Source organism: Amblyomma americanum, chromosome 7 (genome assembly GCF_052857255.1).
Source record: "Amblyomma americanum isolate KBUSLIRL-KWMA chromosome 7, ASM5285725v1, whole genome shotgun sequence".
In the NCBI taxonomy this organism is placed as follows: Eukaryota; Metazoa; Arthropoda; class Arachnida; order Ixodida; family Ixodidae; genus Amblyomma; species Amblyomma americanum.
Window position 1 is genome coordinate 147,066,681 of NC_135503.1, and position 20,913 is coordinate 147,087,593.

Below are 20,913 nucleotides of genomic sequence, written 5' to 3' on the forward strand. Positions count from 1 at the left end.
CTGAAATGCCACCAGCTTATCGTCAAAAATTCAGGTGGTAGATTTTGGCATACGGAAGTCCACCATCACAGTCTGAACCTGAAACGCTTTATGGAACGCGTGACCCAGCCCATGCTGGCTTTAAGTTGTGTCCGTGGGACGCCTCTAACATTAGCGAACCCCCCCGCTTTTGCTTCTATTATCTGTGTCGTCCCGGGCATCACACCTTCCCTTTGCTTCCTGATAAAGTTGGCGACATCCTTTCCCACCTCATGGTGTCGCCCGCTCCAGGGTCCAGTGAAGGCCATTCGCTTTGCAGCGCAGTTGAAGAGCTCATTCCGCTGCTTTTGCCACTGGCGCATGTTCTTCTCATTCACGCCGAAGTCGTGCTGGGCTTGTAGGTTTGAATGCTTTCCGCCGCCAAAACTACTTTTCGCTTGAAAGCCGCGGTGTAACAGCATCGCTTGGTCGACCGCATTGCACCGCAAACGCAGGCATTTCTCGAAGTCACGTGGCGACTAACAAAAGCAAGTACGGGACGGCGAGACCTTTGTTTACAACGTTCAAACAAGCCAGTGCCAACAAGCAAAATGGAGCCTGCAAACCTGCAAGCTGCAAGCTGTGGCTGCGAGATGGCGTTACGTGTCTAGCGGCTGCGGGCAAACCACATCCTCGCATCTAAGCCGACCGGTGACTTTCGTAGAGAATTTTTTAAAAAAAGTACCGGCCTAGATTCAAGTAAATATGGTACCATAGTTTCGGTTTCACTTTTCTGAGCTTCGTGCTAGCCCGTAGCGACGGCGGCGGCTTTCAGTCGCACATCAGAGCCAAGAGAGAACAGCTGCACGCAGTTTTGAATGCTGATTGTCGACACTGCGCATTCTTCTTGCTCCCATTGACATGGTTCTTCCATTTTAGTGAAGGCCCCAAAACTCCGCGCCGCCTTACGCGTGATGCTGCCGCTACCGTTACTGCGTTGCACCGTCAAAGGTGCCGCGGGAACTTCATCGTTTTGGAGCTGTTCTCATCTCGCGCTACCGGCAGTGGGCACGCAAGAAAGCATTGATGCAAATGTGAAAAATATTCACTGCCACGGTGTGCCCTTTCAACTGCAGACGACAATTGTGCATTCTTTAAAGAAAAAAAAAGTTACCGCAATGAAAGCAGTTCTTGTCGGTTTTGTCGGGGCCATTCGATAATTCGAACTTCAGATTATTTGAAATTTTATTCTGGATCCTGGAAGTATGAATTAACAGTCTGCTACTATAGTGTCGATCTGCTGTGCATCCATCCCACAATATTGACACTTTACTCGGGTAGCCTTGCAGTGAGCTCGAAGTTCCTGTGAGACAGTGCAGTGCTGGGCTTGAGGGGAGGTTTTTTCCTGATTTCTGTTTATATGTGTTATACCTGTCGTTCTGACGTTGTTCGCTAAATATTTTGATGTTCATATTTGCGATGAAGATCACGGCCACATGGAAGATTCCCACACGTGGACTTCTGTTGCTTGCGTCTTCGTTGCAGGCGAGCACCATGTTCGGACTTTCGACCTATCCGATTCAATGCCATAGCCAGAATGCACATTGTAACTGCAGTGTAGATCCCGTTCATGCTAGGTCAGTGTTCGTTGTAAATGGGCACAGCGGCATGGTGTTGCTGCGTTTGTGTCTAGACATTAGTTTCTGTTGTGCAACATGGTGACCCTGGCGCTCTGCCATTTGTTTAAAAAATAGAGCTCTATATGTCGAGCAGGGTTAGCGCGGGCTCTGTGTGCACTACAGGCAAAGAGGTCAGCAATGCTTCAGCCAGCATAGGGGCTGATCAAAACTGGCCTTGCTCACAAGGATAAGGAGGTGACTTAGTCTAATTAATTGCTTTTGAGTGAGGCAAGCACAAGTGTGCAAGAAAGCGCGACCGAACTGGATGACATAAATGTAAAACCAAGAGGTTTCGATGTGGAGGAAAAATAATATGAAAAGCCACATGTCAGCACATTTGAGCTACTGTGCTCGAAAGTATGTGCAGTATCTGTGTAGGCTATTCAACTAAACAGTGTCTGACATATTTAGCAAAGGCGTCTCCTCCCTAATTGTACAGCACAAAACATAGAATTGAAGGTCCCTTAGGTGAGACTATATGCCATTAATTACAATCTTGATGATGTAGTGCACCTTTACATTGCGCTCCAATTTTTCTAGCATTGTTTGCCAGCCTGGGAGATCAGAAACTAACAGCTATATCCTCCAGAGTGCTTCTAAACCATTGTTTTATGCTCCAAAGTGGCTCAGATTCGAAATTTTAGTGCTGTAAAACTTGGTGCTCCTAAATTGACGTTCCCCTGCTCTAGAGTGCTCCAAATTGGAAATTTTAATGTTTCGAAAATTGCTCCAAATTGCATTTTACTAGTAGCATCGCTGAGGGTTGCCTTGTTCAGGTATCTGCCTGTTGCTGCATCAACCACAGTTGCTTTTGCGCTGGCGATCGCAGTGCGCATTGTAAGAATGACAGCAGTCTAAATGCATTAAGAAACTCATTATGCAACGACCGGTGCAAATTTAGCGGGACCCCTCTCGCCTGCCTTCGCCGTACCCTCAGCCTACACTTTCTACCTTATGCCTATGCCCCTCTCTCTTGCACCACTACCTCCTCCTTTCCATTCTCGCCCTCCCTTTGTTATCGCCTTACTTTCATCCATCACCATGCTGTTCATTTTGCGATAGCTCTGCTGGTTACATTGGAAACGGCGACGACCGCAAACCTGGGACGGGTGTGTAAGAGCTGCACTCTTAAGACACAGAGGTTAGCTATAGGAAACGAATTGAAAAGAAGGTTGATTAACACTTCTGAAGGAAAATCTTCGTGCCTAGTAGAGAAATTGCCCGGCTAAAATCTTATTTTGTTGTTTGCATTTCAATTGTCTTCTTCGCTTTTCATTTGTTGGGTATAGTACAGTGTGTGTCAAACTTAGAGGAAGCACGAGAAACTGCTCAATGCAAGAAAAATAGGTTTCACTGCAAAGTGAAAATAGGCAGAAAGCAGAAGTGGAGGAGCCTGAAGGTGTGCACCTGCTTCGCGGTGAAACCTAGCTATTTTTTTCCGCATTTAACAGCTGGTGTAACTGTTTCTCGTGTTCACTCTAAGCATGACACATCCTTATTTCCTGTGTGCAAAGAGAATCAGTAAATTTGCACAGGGGCAGCTCTTTAGTCCTGCATTTCCATGCTGCTGCCAAGCATTTGTTGATGTTTAACTGAGATACAGCATTTAATAAATTTTACAAGAAGACCGTAATTCTCTCAGAACCGAGCCAGATGTTTTCCTGAAGTCACTAAATTCTTAATGTAGGAATCGCCTGCAGCTTTAAAGTTTATGATAGGTTACTTGTTACTACAGCAGTCTGTTCTCTGTTCTCATTTGCTTTCTATGGCTGCCTTCTTTGGCGAGAGTCAGTGAACCTTCATATTTATCATATTGTTACAAGTGGACGAATCATGAACGAAGAAGTGGCGGTGCGCTGAACAATGACGACGTTGACAGTTGGTAGCTGGGCGCTCGGTTCTGGGCTGAGTGCTGGCCATCTCGGAGCAGCCGCCAATATAGACTTACCGCCGTAACATCCCCGTAACATCTTTTGGTGGAGGTCGCGGGTTCGAGCCGACATGCCGACGACCCGACGAGACGACGGGCCGAACCGGCGAGATGACTACCGACCCGGCCCCTCCGTCTGCGCCTGCCACGCCAACTGTCGTCGTAGCCCACCCCCGCGACCCGGGCACATTCTGCGGTACAGATGGCGTGGACGTCGAGGACTGGCTCTCGCTTTATGAGCGTGTTAGCCAGCACAACAGGTGGGACGCCACGCTGATGCTGGCCAATGTAATATTTTATCTCGCCGGCACCGCACGCGTCTGGTTCGAAACCCACGAAGAAGAGATTGCCACGTGGGATGCCTGCAAGCAAAAGCTCCGCGACCTGTTTGGGAAACCAGTTGGCCGTCAGCTTGCTGCCAAAAAAGAACTTGCAGCTCGCGCCCAAACGGCCACTGAATCATATATTACATACATTCAAGACGTCTTGGCACTGTGCCGAAAGGTCGATCCCAACATGACCGAAGACGATAAGGTAAGCCACATTCTTAAAGGCATTGCCGATGATGCCTTCCACCTTCTTCTATGCCGGGACTGCTCTACGGTTGACTCCGTTCTGCAGGTGTGTCGACGCTTCGAGCAGGCCAAGCACCGGCGTATTGCACACCGCTTCGACCGCCTGCCTAACACAGCTGCCAGTTCCACGTGCGAGGATCTGCCGACACTAAGGCAGCCTTCCAACCCCGACAACGTGACTCGCATCGTGCGCCGTGAACTGGAGGCGCTGGCTCCTGTTACGCCCAACGCGCCCTTGTCGGACAACACCCTGGCCACAATATCCCTTATTCAAGCTGTCGTCCGCCAGGAGGTCGCCAACTTGGGCATGCCCTCCAGCCATCGTCCCGTCGAACCTCGGAGTGCGAGCCCCATCTCTCCCGTGGTTGCTACTGCTACGGCCCGCAACACCTTCGTCCCAAGTTACACAAGGTATCGCAATCCGGATGAGTGGCGTACCCCTGACGACCGGCCGATCTGCTTTACGTGCTCGCACGTAGGCCACATCTCCCGCCACTGCCGCAGCCGTTGGTCCGCACCTCCCCAACCTTTGCCCTACGTCGACCGCCGTTATGACTATGGACCCCGTCGCTTCACGCCTCGGAATGACCCACCCAGCGCCGAGTCCACACCGCCTCCTCGTAGAACCAGCCGCTCTCCCTCCCCGACAGCCCACCGTTCTCGCTCACCTCTTCCGCACCGCAGTTACTCACCGTCCTCTGCAGGCCGCTTCGCGGGAAACTAGCCAGTGCAGCTCCCGGAGGTGATGCTGCATTGGTGCCCCGACCTGAAAATCCTCTACTGACCCAGCCTTCGCCCTGTAATCTGCTCGACGTTTTTGTGGGCGGTGTTCCTGTTTCTGCCCTCATTGACACTGGTGCCCAAGTCTCGGTTCTTAGCTCATCCTTTTGCCGTCGCCTCAAAAAAGTTCAGACCCCTGCCGCTTCGCCCACCGTTCGCGTTGCCGATGGCAGCACTGCTGCCGTCACTGGCCTGTGCACTGCCCGCGTCACTCTTGCCGATCGTCACATCCCAGTTTTGTTCACCGTCCTCGAACACTGCCCTCACAATGTGATCCTTGGTCTAGACTTTCTAACCGCTCACTCTGCCCTTATCGACTGCGCCAGCGGCCTTCTACGATTGGACCTGCCTCTCAGCTCAGCCGACACACCCTCAAGCTCCACGCCCCGCCTTCGCTCCACCGAGTACGCTCGCCTGCCCCCCGACTCTGGCGTTTATCTGCCTATGTCCCCATTTCCTGCGGTTCCTGATGGGGATTATCTTGCCTGTCCACTCGCCGATGTCGTTCTCTCCCGCAATGTTGTTCTTCCGCACCTCATCATGACCGTCACCAAGAATAGCACCTCCCTTCCTGTCCTCAACTTCAGCTTGTCACCACAAGTTCTTCCTGCAGGCATATCGCTTGCTACTTTGTCTTCTCTCACCGACTGTACCGTCACTGCTCTCTCACCTGGACCGCCTTCTACTGTCTCTCAAGCGGCCGACATCCCGGCCAACGTTCCGCAATCCATTTCTGCGATGATTGCTTCTGACCTGAGCCTCGAGCATGCACAGGATCTTCACAACCTTTTGGTGTCCTACTCCGACATTTTTGACTTCGCTTCTGCTCCTCTGGGTCAAACATCGGTAGTGACTCACCGCATTGACACCGGCGATGCCAGACCTATACACCGGAGGCCTTATCGTGTGTCGCTACCAGAGCGCCAGATCATCCAGCGGGAAGTGGACAAGATGTTGGCCAACGATATCATCGAGCCTTCAAACAGCCCTTGGGCATCTCCTGTCGTGCTCATGAAAAAGAAAGACCAAACTTGGCGGTTTTGCGTCGACTATCGTCATCTCAACAAGGTCACGAAGAAAGACGTCTATCCCCTTCCGCGCATAGATGATGCCCTGGACTGTTTACATGGCGCCCGCTACTTTTCTTCCATCGACCTTCGTAGCGGGTATTGGCAAATCTCTGTTGACGCAAGAGACCGCGAGAAAACAGCTTTCGTCACCCCTGATGGCCTTTACCATTTTAAGGTCATGCCCTTCGGCCTTTGTAACGCCCCTGCCACATTTGAACGGATGATGGACTCGTTACTCCGGGGCTTCAAGTGGACGACCTGCCTTTGTTACTTAGATGATGTAATTGTAGATGATGTAATTGTTTTCTCGCCCTCTTTTGAAACCCACCTGCTTCGCCTTTCGTCCATCTTGGCACTTTTCCGCCGCGCAGGTCTTCAACTCAACTCAAAAAAATGTACTTTCGGGCGCCGCGAACTCAAAGTCCTCGGCCATTTGGTGAATGCGAGTGGCATACAACCTGACCCTGATAAAGTTCGTGCCGTCAGTGCTTCTCCCTGTCCCCGCTCGCCCAGTGATGTCCGCAGCTTCATCGGTCTCTGTTCCTACTTTCGCCAGTTCGTCCCGAACTTCGCAGCCGTCGCTCGCTATCTCACCAATCTGTTGCAGAAAGGCGTTCCTTTTTCCTGGGGCCCAGAGCAGGCTACTGCATTCTCCAGCCTTATCGCCGTCCTCACCAACCCTCCTGTATTGGCCCATTTCAACCCGTCTGCCCCGACTGAACTTCGCACCGATGCCAGTGGTCACGGAATTGGCGCCATCCTTGCTCAGCGACAACGCGGCCAGCACTGCGTGATTGCGTACGCCAGCCGTCTTCTTTCTTCCGCCGAGAAGAATTACTCCATCACAGAACGCGAGTGCCTGGCTCTTGTTTGGGCCATTGGAAAATTCCGCACATACTTGTTCGGCCGCCCATTCACTGTTATAACCGACCACCACGCCCTGTGTTGGCTCTCATCCCTCAAGGACCCTACTGGCCATCTTGGCCGGTGGGCATTGCGATTGCAAGAATACAGTTAAACCTGGATATAACGAAGTTGAAAAAAGCTCCCGATTTTTCGTTACATGCAGGTTTTCGTTACATGCAGGTTTCGCGTGAAGGCTCGTCAATTGTTTTTATGACGTGACACGACTGTTCTTACGTCGCCGCGCACGTGGAAGTGCGTGGCGCGAAACGACTGCACCATGTGTCTGCGCATAGGCGACTTGGTGTAGAGAGAGGAACTCGAGCGAGAGACAGCGGGAATCATCGTGCCTGCGTGCTCTGCCGAAGCGCGATTGGTGGCCCCGAGAGGGACCGTTGAAAAAAAAAGCTTCCAAAGGAGCTTTGAGAGAAGAGGAGAGGCGGCGTTATTTTACACTGAAAAATTGCGTAATTGCTGCCTGCTTCTTCGGCACAAGTGCAGGCAGGACACGCCGCTCCAAAGAAGCTAAATCATGTAGAGCTCCTTCATCGTCGCGCGAGCCGACGAAACGGCGCATAACGTCCGTTGCGTTCATCACCTCCTTTGCAGTAGGCACGTCACACGGATCTGCATCGCAAGCACCATCATCACGATCATCTTGCACGCTTTCAGCCAGTGCTGCATCAGTCATTTCCTCTGTAGCCACGGCGGCGTTGTCGGCAAACAAAAAGTCATCCAGTTCAACGTCGTCGGGTACACCACCGTTAGTGCGTAGCTCGTTCCACGCTTCGGCCACATCGGACGGAGTAGAAACGTCTTCCTCGTCATCGGCACCAGCCTGTGCGTTTCTTGCTACTATTCCGGCCTTTAAAAAGCAATTCCTAATAACTTCTGCCCTGACCTCTTGCCAGGAGGCAGCAAGCATCTCGACTGCTTGATAAATATCAATCTTCATCTCCCGTTCCAGCCGGATGTCGAGAAGAATCTTCTGGATTAGTCGGCGTCGGTAACAGCATTTAAAACTGTTAATGACCCCTTTGTCAAGGGGTTGTATTAGGGACGTGCAGTTGGCCGGGAAGTAGTGCAGTTCGATGTTCGAGAGCTGCAGGCCTTCGACGTGGTGCGCCGAGCAATTATCCAGCAGTAGGCAAACTTGACGGCCTTGCCGCTTGACGTCCTGGTTAAATTCCGTTAACCATTCTGAAAATATTGGCCGAGTCATCCACGCCTTGGAGTTCGCCACATACTTGACGGGCATACGCTTCGTTCCCTTAAAACACCTGGGACGGGCACTTTTGCCGACAACCAGCGGGACTCGCTTGTCTGTGCCGTCGAGGTTGGCGCACAGCAGAATCGTTATGCGGAGCTTGCTCTGCTTTCCGCCGCGGCAGTCATCGCCTTTTAGTGCTAGCGTGCGGCCCGGAAGCATTTGATAAAATAGAGCTGTCTCGTCGGCATTGTAGACATCGGCCGCCTCGAAGCGACTCAGTATTCCAGGCAGCTTGTCAGCCACCCATGAAGCAGCAGCATCGCTGTCTGCGGAGGCAGATTCGCCGCTGATTACTCTCCCGACGACACCGTGTCGGCTCTTGAATCCCTGCAGCCACCCGTTGCTTGCCTTGAAATCGTCATGGCCCAAGATACACGCAAAGTCCTTTGCCTTCTGTTGCAAAATCGCGCCACTAATGGGCACATTTCTGGCTCGCATGTCCAAAAACCACGTGAACACTGCCTTGTCCACATCAGCATATGTCGACGTCTTCAGGCTTTTTTTCTTCGAGCTTGTTCCCGACTCCACTGCGTTTCTGATGTTGTGTTCCGCACTCAAAATAGTTGATAGGGTGCTCGCTGGAATGCTGAAACGGGCGGCAATGTCCTTCTTCTTCTCGCCCGCGGCGACTGCATTTAAAATTGCAAGTTTGTCTTCGAAAGACAAAACTTTTCGTTTTCTGGCAGTAGAACTAGCAGAACTCATCATGACCAACCGACGACGCAGTTACAAGCGGAGACGCACGACTACACGCCGACGGCAGGCCTAGCACCTCCAAAACAAGTCAAACGAACCAGCACGAGAGCACAGCTGACACGCACAGACGCAGGACAAACGCAAAATGGCGAATGCAACGCGTCGTCCCGTCGGTCTCGTCCTCCTTTCCCCCCTCTCCTTCCTTCGCCCTGGTAATGAAAGAACCGGCCATCAGCGTTGCTTTTAAAGTGAATTCTTGCACATAACTGTGTCTAAGCCATTGAAACATATGGAAATCACAAAATAAAAATGCTTTTTTTCAAATCCATACATAAAAAATGCAACAAAAGAAATCAACCGCCGCTACAAACGCCACCTGGTGCCACGCTACACAAGCAAAGCCTGAACAGGCTGCTACGTTGGGCACGGGGCGGCGCTAGCCGCGCGCTAACCGTCGCTATCATCATCATCGCTTGGTCGCGGTGATCCCAGGCGTTCGTATAGCTGTTGGCTCCGTACAATACTAATATTCACTAATATAGTGCATTTATTTGGTCGAATTTTCCTTAAAAGTGCAAAAAGTAATGACTGATCAGCTTTGCGAGTTCGTTACATCAAGGTTAACTGCCGCAACGTTTTCGTTACATCGAGGTCGAAAATACATGGGCTTCAATGGGGGCGGCGTTAGGGAATTCAAAAATTTCGTTAAATCCAGGAATTCGTTACATAGAGGTTCGTTACATCCAGGTTTAACTGTACACCTTTTCCGTGGTTCACAAGTCCGGTCGCCTCCATCAAGATGCAGACTGCCTGTCCCGCTATCCCGTCGATCCTCCTTCTACAGACTGTGAGTCGGATGCCTGTGTCCTCTCCATCTCCGACCTCTCCCACATTGCCGACGAACAGCGCTTGGATCCCACCCTCACCTCTCTCATCGACCGCCTCAGCACCGACCGCCGCGACACTTCTCTGGCCCGGTTTTTGCTGGACGGGAACACGCTGTACCGCCGCAACATGCGACCTGATGGCGCTGAGCACTTGCTCGTTGTTCCCCGTCACCTACGGTCCACTATCCTCGAACAACTGCATGACGCACCTACGGCTGGTCATCTTGGTGTCTCCCGTACGTACGACCGCGTGCACCGGCGTTTCTTCTGGCCTGGTCTGTACCGCTCCGTCCAACGCTACGTCGCCGCTTGCGACGTCTGTCAGCGCCGAAAGAAGCCCGCTGTCCTGCCGTCTGGACACCTGCAGCCGATCCCCATCCCGACCGTCCCGTTTTCTCGTGTTGGGCTAGATTTACTTGGGCCCTTCCCGGAGTCCTCCATGGGGAACAAGTGGATTGCCGTCGCCACCGATTATGCCACACGGTACGTGATCACTCGCGCCATTCCAACCAGCTGCGCCACTGACGTTGCTGACTTCCTTCTGCACGACGTCATATTACACCATGGCGCTCCCCGTCAACTCCTTACCGACCGTGGCCGCTGCTTCCTTTCCCGAGTTGTTGACGAAATCCTTCGTTCGTGCTCCGTTCGTCACAAGTTCACCACTGCTTATCATCCTCAGACGAACGGCCTTACGGAGCGTCTCAACTGCACGCTGACAGACATGCTCGCCATGTACGTATCCGACGACCACCGGGACTGGGACATAAGCTTGCCTTTTGTCACCTTCGCCTACAACTCTTCGCGCCATGATACCGCTGGTTACTCGCCCTTCTATCTTATCTTTGGGCGAGACCCCTTACTGCCCTTCGACACTCTGCTGCCCACAGCTGGCCCTGTCACTACATATGCGCGTGACGCTATCGCCCGAGCAGACGCCGCCCGCCAGGTTGCTCGACACAAGCTCTCCGCCTCCCAAGAGGCTCAAAAACACCGCTACGATGGCCTGCACCGTGATGTGCGATACCCTGCCGGATCTCTCGTCTTGCTGTGGCTCCCATCCCGTCGTGTGGGGTTATGTGAAAAAACTTCTGCCGCGCTACACAGGTCCTTATCGTGTATTACGGGCAGTGACCGACGTAACGTATGAAATCACGCCGCTGCACCCAAAGTCGACGTCCGCTCCACTGAAGTCCGAAGTCGTTCATGTAGCTCGCCTCAAGCCCTATCACCCACCATCGACATCGCACGCCTAACACGCACCGGGACGTTGCCTTCAGCCGAGGGGGATAGTGTTACAAGTGGACGAATCATGAACGAAGAAGTGGCGGTGCGCTGAACGACGACGACGTTGACAGTTGGTAGCTGGGCGCTCGGTTCTGAGCTGAGTGCTGGCCATCTCGGAGCAGCCGCCAATATAGACTTACCGCCGTAACATCCCCGTAACAATATCCTACCTGTCATAATACCTTCTCTACAGCCTTTAATTTTTGTGACCTATTTTGTTTTGCTCTGACTCATTGAAATAAGCCGCTGACATGTACCTATCAAGTGAGCGCAAATATACATAAGGACATTCTAGCCGGAAGAGCACAAGAAAGATAAAATTGTGGAACCCTGAAGTGAAAACCTGAAGGTAATGTTACACAGCTGCTGGTTTACAGATGTTTACAGCTCTCACAAGCGGTGTAACCTGGCAAGAATACAGCGCTCACAAATGCGAGTGCAATAACAGAGCCATTCGATCTCGAGTGGCCAGATTGCAATAAACAGCGCGGCCAGCCTGGCAGAGTATCAACGTGTACATAGTGAAGTGTGTCCATCGATAATTTTAAAGCAACAGGCTGCATTTAGATGAAACTTGCATGTTGAGCAACAATCAATGCCATGATAGACGCGGGTATGTGGTCTTGTGTGGTGCATTCTTTTCAGCTGTCCTCTGCTTCTCAATATAGCCAGCTCATTGTTAGAAGCATGAAGAAACAGTAAGCCACCCACAAATTGGCTCTGGCCACCGCTTTGGCTCAATGGTTACGGCACTCGGCTGTCAACCCGAAAGACACGGGTTTGATCCTGGCCGCGGCGGAAACCATTTCAATGGAGGCGAAATTCCAGAGGCCCTTGTGCTGTGCAATGTCAGTGCACGTTAAAGGACCCCAGGAGGTGAAAATTTCCACAGCCATTCACTACAGCATCTCTCATAGCCTGAGTTGCTTTGGGACGTTAAACCCTCATAAACCATAAACCAAACAACTTGGTTCTTTCTCTTTTTTTTTTTCTTTAAAAGCGCACTTACATCATAAGGCGGGGGCGACCTGTCACATTTGCAAACAGCACGGCTGTTTTGCACCTTGCGAGCCATAACAATGCGACTATGCGTGAAAATGGTCGCTAAATATGGGGGAGACAGAAATACAAGAAAGGCAATAAACGCTCTAGCGTGCAAATTGAACAGGATGTAAACTTTTATTTTTCTCTTTGAACAGCCACTATCTGCCGTTGGAGAGGACACAAGGGCATGTTCATAGAGAGTTATAAAAGTTTTCGAGCAGCCAGATGCGCAGAAGTATGTTCCTTTAATTAAGTCACTGAAGACTTACATGAAAATAGTTTCGCGACTGAGAAAAACTCGACACAATGTAAGCTATGGAAACACAAGCGCACTGCGAAAGCGCGGTGCAACGAACAGGGAGAGCTGCACACGCGGCCTGCTCACGCTTCGCGGGCTTGCCGACAGGCACCGCAGTGATCGTCTTGCTTATGGCGTATATCGCTGATAATTTCATGGTTATATGTGGTTTATTTTTACATAGGGGCAATGGGAGAACTCATAAATCTAGGGAATTTGATCGTCATAAGCGATATATGGTTATACAGTTGAACCTCTATATAACGAAGTCCTACTAGCTGCCGAAAATTTTGTTGCATCGAGGTTCCCATGTTTCAGCTGTCCAAATAAAGTATAAATGGTTCGTGGAACAGTGCTAGTTGATGGGAACTTGTAAATCACATATTGATGAAATCGGAAACAAAATCTAGTAACAGTAGCGCTAACAAGGTCACCGGATGTTTTTTTTCTATATCAGGAGCATAATGAGTATAATGAGGAAATAAGCAAGAAAATCTAATAGCAGCGCTAACAAGGGAACCGGATTTTTTTTTTCTATATCAGGAGCATAATGAGTAATGGCAAACGGATGTGACGGCATCATTTTTCTCCGTGTGCGCATAGCAAAGAACGAATGCAGCGCCTAGTACTCAAAGCCGCCACAAGACTTCGCCACTGGCATCATCATTTTATTCGCTGTAGGCGACCGGGCACGTTTTTTTTTTATTTCGCCCCTCACTCGCCCCTCAAGGGACAGCCACACTAGCTCCATCAAAGTTTGTCAACACTGGCCACCTTGTTTTCTACGAGGACAAGTCCCTGCGAAAGTCCATACCTTTCGGCAACAGTCTTCGTCTTTTCGCCGTTCATTACTGCAGTGATGATCTTGACTTTCATGTCCGTAGACAAAACTTATCTCTTGCGAGGGGCGCTCATTTTGGAACAGAAAATGCATTGCACGATGAACGGAGCCAAGTCGAAGAAACGCTGCTGCTGTTCGTAGGCCTCAGTAAAGCGAGCTCGCTCAACAACGTGACTCACTTTGATAGCCTCCTCAGGCCTCACGCACGCGTATTTCCGGTTTGCGCTTTCATGTTCCGAGCGTTTCGAGTTTCCGACTGGCTAATGGCATCATGGCGCAACGCGTCCTGAAACTTCCCTGCCGCGGGTTTTGTATGCGCACGACAGATAGCCTGGCGGTACGGTCCTATCATCATCATTTTGTTTCGCTCCCAGATTCCCAGGCTGCCGGCAAAATTGGCGCGTAAAAGGGAAAATACATAATGCGTTTTGTCTCGGCTAAAGTTTTAGCTCTCATCTGATTGTCAAAATCACTCCTGGCACATGCATGCGATGTGCAAGGACTTCGTTACATCGAAAGTGCGACACAAAATGACTTTGTTAAATTGCAAAAAAAAAATTCATGGTTTTCAATGGGGAAGTGATTGGGAAATGAAAAAAATGCGTTACATCACGAATTTCATTACATCGTGATTCAACCGTATCTGGTATCGTTATAAGTGGATTACACTGTCAGGTGTAAAGATAGATGCATCTTTTAGGCATCCATCTCCTTGCGTGATAAATACCTTATATACTCGTGTAAGGGCCGCAGTTTTTTCCAAGATTATGACGGGGTGCGGCTCTTACACGAGTCAGGCCTATATCAGCAGAAACGTTGCACTGTCGCTGTGACTGTTCAAAACAATATTGTAACCACTGCTAAATGACCACACATACCTTATTTAAGGAAATTCCTTGTTGCTTTCACTCTGGCAGCTACTCGAGCCTTCCCAGAGGTAATCATCGTCAGTGCCGTCCATCTGGTTCAATATTCCAGTCACCTTGGTTCGAATTTCAGTCTGCGCCAAATGGAGAGCACGTTCCAGTTCATAAAGCATTGAAGCCATCCCTACTTGCTTTAAAATTCGCAAGCGGACCGCCCATGTGGCGAGTGATGGCAGCGGCTTTCACGCGTATCATCTGTGTCGACACTGCATAGTCGTTTTTTCTTGTCGTCTTGACGTACTCAACAAGTTCCTTTTCAAGCTCTGGAAACTTGCACTGCTTCCCGCGTTATGCTTTCCGGTTTCGGTTCGTACCAGCCAGCTGTTCTTTCTGGTTGCACCATCAACATACACACTTCTCGTTGACGCCGAACTTGCATCAAGCCGACCGCTTGCCATGTTCTTTGGCGTAAGCGAAAACCTTCAGCTTGGAAGGCCGCAGTGTATGAAATAAAATCTCTACCCATCGTCGCCAAGTGGTAAACATAGGCCACGATCCACTGAGCAACGCTGAACACAGTAATCACAACTGCACCATGGCCCACGTTAAATCCGCCTCATGCGGTAGAAGCCCATTTGTGGCCTTTTTTGACTTCTCAAGGTGGGGTCAAAGACCCATTTTCCAAGCACTTCACCCTAAATAAGCCGAGCACCAGACCAGGGGAAAGCTTGTACCCATTGTATCACCGGTGGGTACCCAGCGGCACTGGGGATCGAACCCCGCTCCTCCCGCATACGAGGCGGATACCACAGCACCACACAAATACCACAGTACCAATACCACAGCGCCACACAAAGCAAAAATGGCACCAGGAGCGAAACTGTTGCAAAAACAAGACTGCGTCCCCACATGATCTCAAAGCACTGATGATGATAGGGGGTTGAAAGCAACTAGTGCTATCTAGTAGTGACATGTGAAATTTAACTTTTGCTTTTGCACGAATTTTCATGCTTGGCTTAGAAAATATATATATTTTTTTAATTTTGCCTCCAGAGTACGGGGTGCGGCCCTTACACAAGTATATACAGTAGTGCTGTTTCTTGAGCACATGACTTACAGTACCGGAATTGCTTACTTGTGCCATGCACGAAGTGTTGTGTTTTTCTGTAAAAATGTAGTTGCGAGTCACCTTATCTTTTGTCTTGTATCTTTTCAGCACTATTCCGCCGTTGAATGTTCAAGCGCCAACATGCTGATCCAAGTGCTGTCAGACTTCACTGTAACGAAATGGTTTATAATGAGATATTGAGTACAACAAAGGAATTGGCTTTTCTTTCGGAAGCTCCCATACAAGAACATGAATCGAATATTTTGTTTTGACACAGTAAAATTTTCTTGTGGTCGGATATAATGTGTACCCCCAAGAAACCTTTACTGGCTATCTCGCACTGAATACATCAATTTGTAACAGTGCAAAACAGCCCTGCAGCCTTTCAACGTGGCTAATTGAAATCGTCCACACATAACCGGCTCTGTCGGGCACCGCACGAAACACACACAAAACTCTTCCTACCTCGAGTGGTGATCACATGGAGCATCTCTTTGGATGATTGGTCACCTTCGGTGCAACAAAATTTTGATACCGGCACACCCACTGTCATACAAAACTCAACTGCACAGCCCACTGAACAATGTCATGGCACCCAGTTTACACGTCCGACTGAGCCTCAGCAGAGCAGCCAGAGCCATTGGAGCCCCCCCCCCCCCCCCCCCCATTCTCTAACTTCCTCGCTGTGCACGAACGGCTGTGAGCATGCTGTACTCCTCGGGTGTCATGTGGAGTTTATTTTCAGTTCTCACAGCGTAGTTGCACAGTTAGGCCATTGGACAGTATTGTTTGGTGTGGCCGATGTGCCGCTAAACCAAGTTTGACAAGGTCAAACGTAGTGACGGTGTTGGAAAACAAAAGTGAAGGCCATTTCTATGCATAAGAACGCAGCAGTAATTAAAGCTTCTACGTCGCGTCTGAAAGAGAGTTCAATATTGAAGAACTTTGACGTAGCTCCAAGAATGCTGTCTATAATCTGAGAAGCTGAGATCATTTCCTTTCATAGCAGTTGAGGGAGCGTTTATGAAATTTTTAAATGATTCTTTAAAAGCCTTCAGTCTGGTGTACTCATTCTCCATTAGAGAGTGCCATGATATGGTGAAGCCAGCATGCTTGTGTAATGCGGGGATGCAAACCAAACGGGCACTCACAACGGAAATGCCTCCATGCCCTCATTTACTGCGGCCTGCATGCATTTAGCGCCGAGAAAACTAGGCTCAATATTCTAAATAGGCCTTACGCTGTTCTCTGCGACATTATTTCAACGCATCATGGAAAAAAAAACATGCATGCATTGGCAAATCTGAAATTTTCGGTTGGTGTACTGCTCTGGGGATGCTCAATGTGTGTAAAAGGCTCCCACAGGACAGGCTGGCAGCACCAGCTATGTTTCATTCACTGTGCATGGTGACAAGGAGTCTGCTGACATATGCAGCCAATGTGACCTATGGCTGTACCGATACAGCGGGCCCGCTTTCACTTCATTGCAGCGAAGTTCGACTGTAAATCAATCCTAATGTTTACTGAAGTTGTCGCCGGAAGCAGCTCAATTCACATAGAAGAAGCCCAACTAGAAGCACCGCTGGTGCGTTTCCAATGACCCCCGCTGTTTTCCTTTCCTGTTATGTTTCCATTGACATGCTAACCCACCGCATTGACTCAGTGATTCCTTCCCAGCCTTATTCCCGGCCGTGGGGGCCACCTTTCGGTAGAGGCGAAGCACATAAGGTGCCCGTATGCGGTGCGATGTTAGCGCATGTCAAGCAACTCTGCGTGGTCGTCTAAATTAAGCCCTCCACAACAGCCTCTTTCATAGCCTATGTGTCGCTTTGGGCCATTAAACCCCACATTTTACAGTCCACCATGTTTTTTACATGTAGCGTCAGCTGTGACTCACCCTTTGCAGGCGCAGTTACTCCAGTGCAGTTGGGCACCATACGTGACCAGGGCATCATGTGATCCGGACAACCGCGGCAGCCCCAGCGAGGCAGAAGATACAGCCTCCTGCTGCTGAAGAGCCCCCCTCTCCAGAGCACCACTGATATAATGGACCATTAAAGGACATTGATTTTTCATATCAAGCCCCGCGGTTTTTATCACGGCATGTCTTGATTCCTTGGTTTGTGGCGTCCAACTTGAGTACATACCTACAGTTTCAACATTGGTCACTCCAGTGCGGAAAGTGATGCTGGTTGCACTGTGGTGCTCTGTGCATGGTTGCTGCTACTACTTTCACAAGGCTGACGGCTGGGCACATTGATATAGTCGTGAGTAAAAAAAAATTTGCACTAGTGACATACCATCGGAGCAGCAGAAAGCAACACTCGGCACTGTGGTTACGAACATGGCGATAACAAAAATGCCAGGTGTGTTGACAAAGCACGGCGCCCTGTCATCTGTAGGGTGCGATTTTCGCTGCTCCGGTGGCACCATTGTTCTAATCTTTTTTACTCGCGACTTTGCTGGGTAGTACCCACAGCAGAACAGCATGAAAGGAACAAAGACATGAGACAGGAAGCAGCAAGACGATGCAATGTCATGCTTCTTGTCTTTTATCCTCATACCTTTTTGCCTTTTCCTCTAGTTACTGATGCTTAGGTCCATTAAAATGGGTCAGGTTTTTGAGGGCCTTACCACACTCTGATCCACATGCTGGTTTTAGTCATGCATTGTTAAAGGGATGATAAGGAAAAGCTCACAAAAACCAGGGCTTTCCTAAGCTTGGAAAGGTTAAGAATAAAATGTAGGTGTCGCTGCAATCAGCAGTTTTCTCACACAAACTGCGGTGTAGGCATTTAGTACTACATGAATTTGACAAAATGGATTGAGTCGACTATTCAAGAGAAAGAGTGGGTTTTGAGAAGGAAATGTTCAACTTGTCCGGTTCCTCTGTGTTTTTACATTGTCTCAAAAAAGCGGATTCAACTCTACTTTTGTCAAGTTCAGCACATGAACTCCCGGATTAAAGTTAGCACCACATGACAATCTGTGGTGTGTTTTTTGGTCCAGGGCAGGGTATCTCCTCTTATGTGGTACTATACATTAGTGTGCCTAGATAAGGAAAAGGGAAGGGCTTCACACCGTTTTGGCTGGTGAAGGCCTGCCATGTGACCCCAGGTAGCACCGAGAATTAATATCATGTCATAAAATGATTAGTGGTGTTCTAGTAAGATTGCTTGTTTCATTAGAGCATTGTGCTAATGTTATAAATTAATAAATGTTTTATTATAGTGTTAAGTGTTCAATATAAACATTGTTAGTGGTTTTTATTATGTGCAATATGAAATGTTAATATCACAAATAAAAATATTAAACAATCTACAGTTGTATTCAAAATATAATAGTAAGGGAAGAATATCAATATATCTTGAGCATTGTGTCTCGGAAGTTTTTGCACTTCATACATTAGCAATATTTGTTAACTCTCAACACATTGCAGTTACATGTCTGCGATAGAGCAAGCCATATAGTGTGTGCACAGCCCCAGAATTCAATTAGAAAAGTTTCCATATATTACCTATTCGCCAGTGAACCATGTGGGGTGCCCTTCTCGAATGCCTATATTATATTGAAGCAATGGTATTCGCTAGAAGGCGAGTGCTGTATAAGTTGCATACCAGGTAGAACCTAGCATTATAATAATGTCATACAATATTATGTAAGTTGGAGTAACGTTATATGTTGTGTTGAAATGCTACAATGAGGTTAAAAATTTACAACTATATATGTTATGTTTTACCTAAAAAATTAGCTTAACATTGAAAGTAAAAATTATGCTGACTCGTAAATGTTGGGATGTTAAAAATTAAAAATAGCTGAACATTGACTGGCTCAATTCCTAAATGTTGCGATGTTAAAAATTAACAAATAATGCTGTGTCATAAAGATTTTAAGTTGTTCCAATAATTTATTTAATATGTTTAAATATATTCTTATAAATGCTATGTTTCAGTCTTAGCAGAAAACATTACAAATATATATCAAGCACTACCTTCCAGAATATTTTCCACTGTTTTTACACTACACATATTTTAGTACTTTGCAACTGAATCTCTTGCAATGTTCCTGCCATAGATTACACAGCTCCACTGTTTTATTCGTTATTAACGTGTAGCATTAGAGCGCTTGTGTGAGCAAAAACCAGCCGGTGTTTGCGTTTGTCACATGGAGCATGAAGAGGATAACATTGGCGGGAAAGGATGGAAGGGCACATGTGACCGCACAGAGCACAGGTGGATTGCACGTGGCACTCGGTTGAGCTGAGGCGTGAGGGCGTAGCCTCTCCTGTGTGAAGAGCATTCCACAGCCAGTGCTCGCAGATGACCCTGTCTACGGGGCCTCTGTACCAGCTCCCTTTCCAGGGTGGAGACGACCAATGTCCAATTGAGAGACTCCATTTTTGAATCACAAAGGTTGCACCGACCCCTGCAATGGAGAGGAAGGTTCTAAAAGTTATTATGAAACAAGACTTCGATGCATGGAAACAGTATCGAGCACTTGCATGTGATAGATAGCCAAATCCTGAGTTCAGAATAAATATTAAGCTGCGTCGAAACGCCCTACCCGTGTCTCTACCAGGAGGAAACTCCAAACTTGTTTCAGTTTGAAATGGGTCATTCCATGCCAAACGTCCCAGACGCTGTGCTCGACCATTTCTAATTTGTTCAAAAAAATTCATGGAAATTTATCCTAATGTGCGTAATCAAAGCGTGAAATATTTTTGCCAAAAAAATTTATTCGTGAGGTGAGGGCAATTTGAATATTTAAAAATCATTTTCGTGGCAATTGGACAGTGTTCGTAATACATGTATTTTCATCAGTGAATGGCTCTACGGCTTCTGCATCATCACCGGCAACATCAGGTCGGTCTAGTTGCGCATCGACGGCACAATATATATATATGCATCCGATAATGTGGGTGTTCGAAAACATCCTCTATCGTTAATAGGATTATAAAATGTCTTATAGCAGCAATTCTTGGTCACTGCAGTCATTTCCATCCGCACGAATTTATTCCACAGCGTGGAACACAGTTACCCGAACTGGGACGTGGGCACCTGGTCAGTCAGTTGCTGTCGGGCAGTGGAGATGCGGCCCCGACAGAACACCTCGAGCACATGAATTTTGCAATGTGATTTGGAAGGTCTGCAGCTTATCGCGTTCGGTAGGAGAAGAGTGTGGTCACTGCAGTTGGAGAGGGTCGCATGCGGTGCTCGGCATGGTTGTCGAGCACAGACAGGATGTTCCTGCTCTTTTTTTTTTTCAAGCCACTCAGTGAGTAAGTCGCCTGATAACATCAAAGTTATCAGCTTGATTGGGCAGTTGCGTACCTTGAAACTGTTTTCACTTTCTCATGTGAGCGAAATGCATGTCCCCCCCTGATATATCCCGATTAGAAAAAAACATTGGAACCAATTGGACATTTCAATTGAAACCACTTGGTTCCAGTTGTGTTTTTAGGCACCCGACCAATTGGATCCAACTGGACCAGCCAATTTAGCCCATTAGGCGAGGCAGTTACTGCACCCAGGAAATATTCACAAAATATAACTCCCAATTAAAGGGCTACTGAAAGGGGTGTTTGAGCTTGGCTTTAAAATGCTTGCACTATGTAGAGTACAGGCCACCGAGCGACCATTCCGCATATAAGACCTCATAAGCGGGTGGGAAATTTGCAATACAGATATAAAAATTCCCGCTTTTGCACCTCACGGCGACGCG

At 48.6% G+C, this 20,913-nt stretch overlaps 1 protein-coding gene across 2 annotated transcripts in view; it reads left to right on the forward strand.

Annotated features, from left to right (window-relative positions):
• LOC144096664 (uncharacterized) overlaps positions 1-17,273 on the forward strand; it is a 165,165-nt gene extending 147,892 nt beyond the window's left edge. For both annotated transcript variants that reach the window (XM_077629498.1, XM_077629499.1), the window contains exon 15: positions 17,099-17,273. In XM_077629498.1, the coding sequence (XP_077485624.1) occupies positions 17,099-17,206 (108 nt within the window). In that variant the 3' untranslated portion in view covers positions 17,207-17,273. The remainder of the gene's footprint in view (positions 1-17,098) is intronic.
• Positions 17,274-20,913: the final 3,640 nt, after the last annotated feature.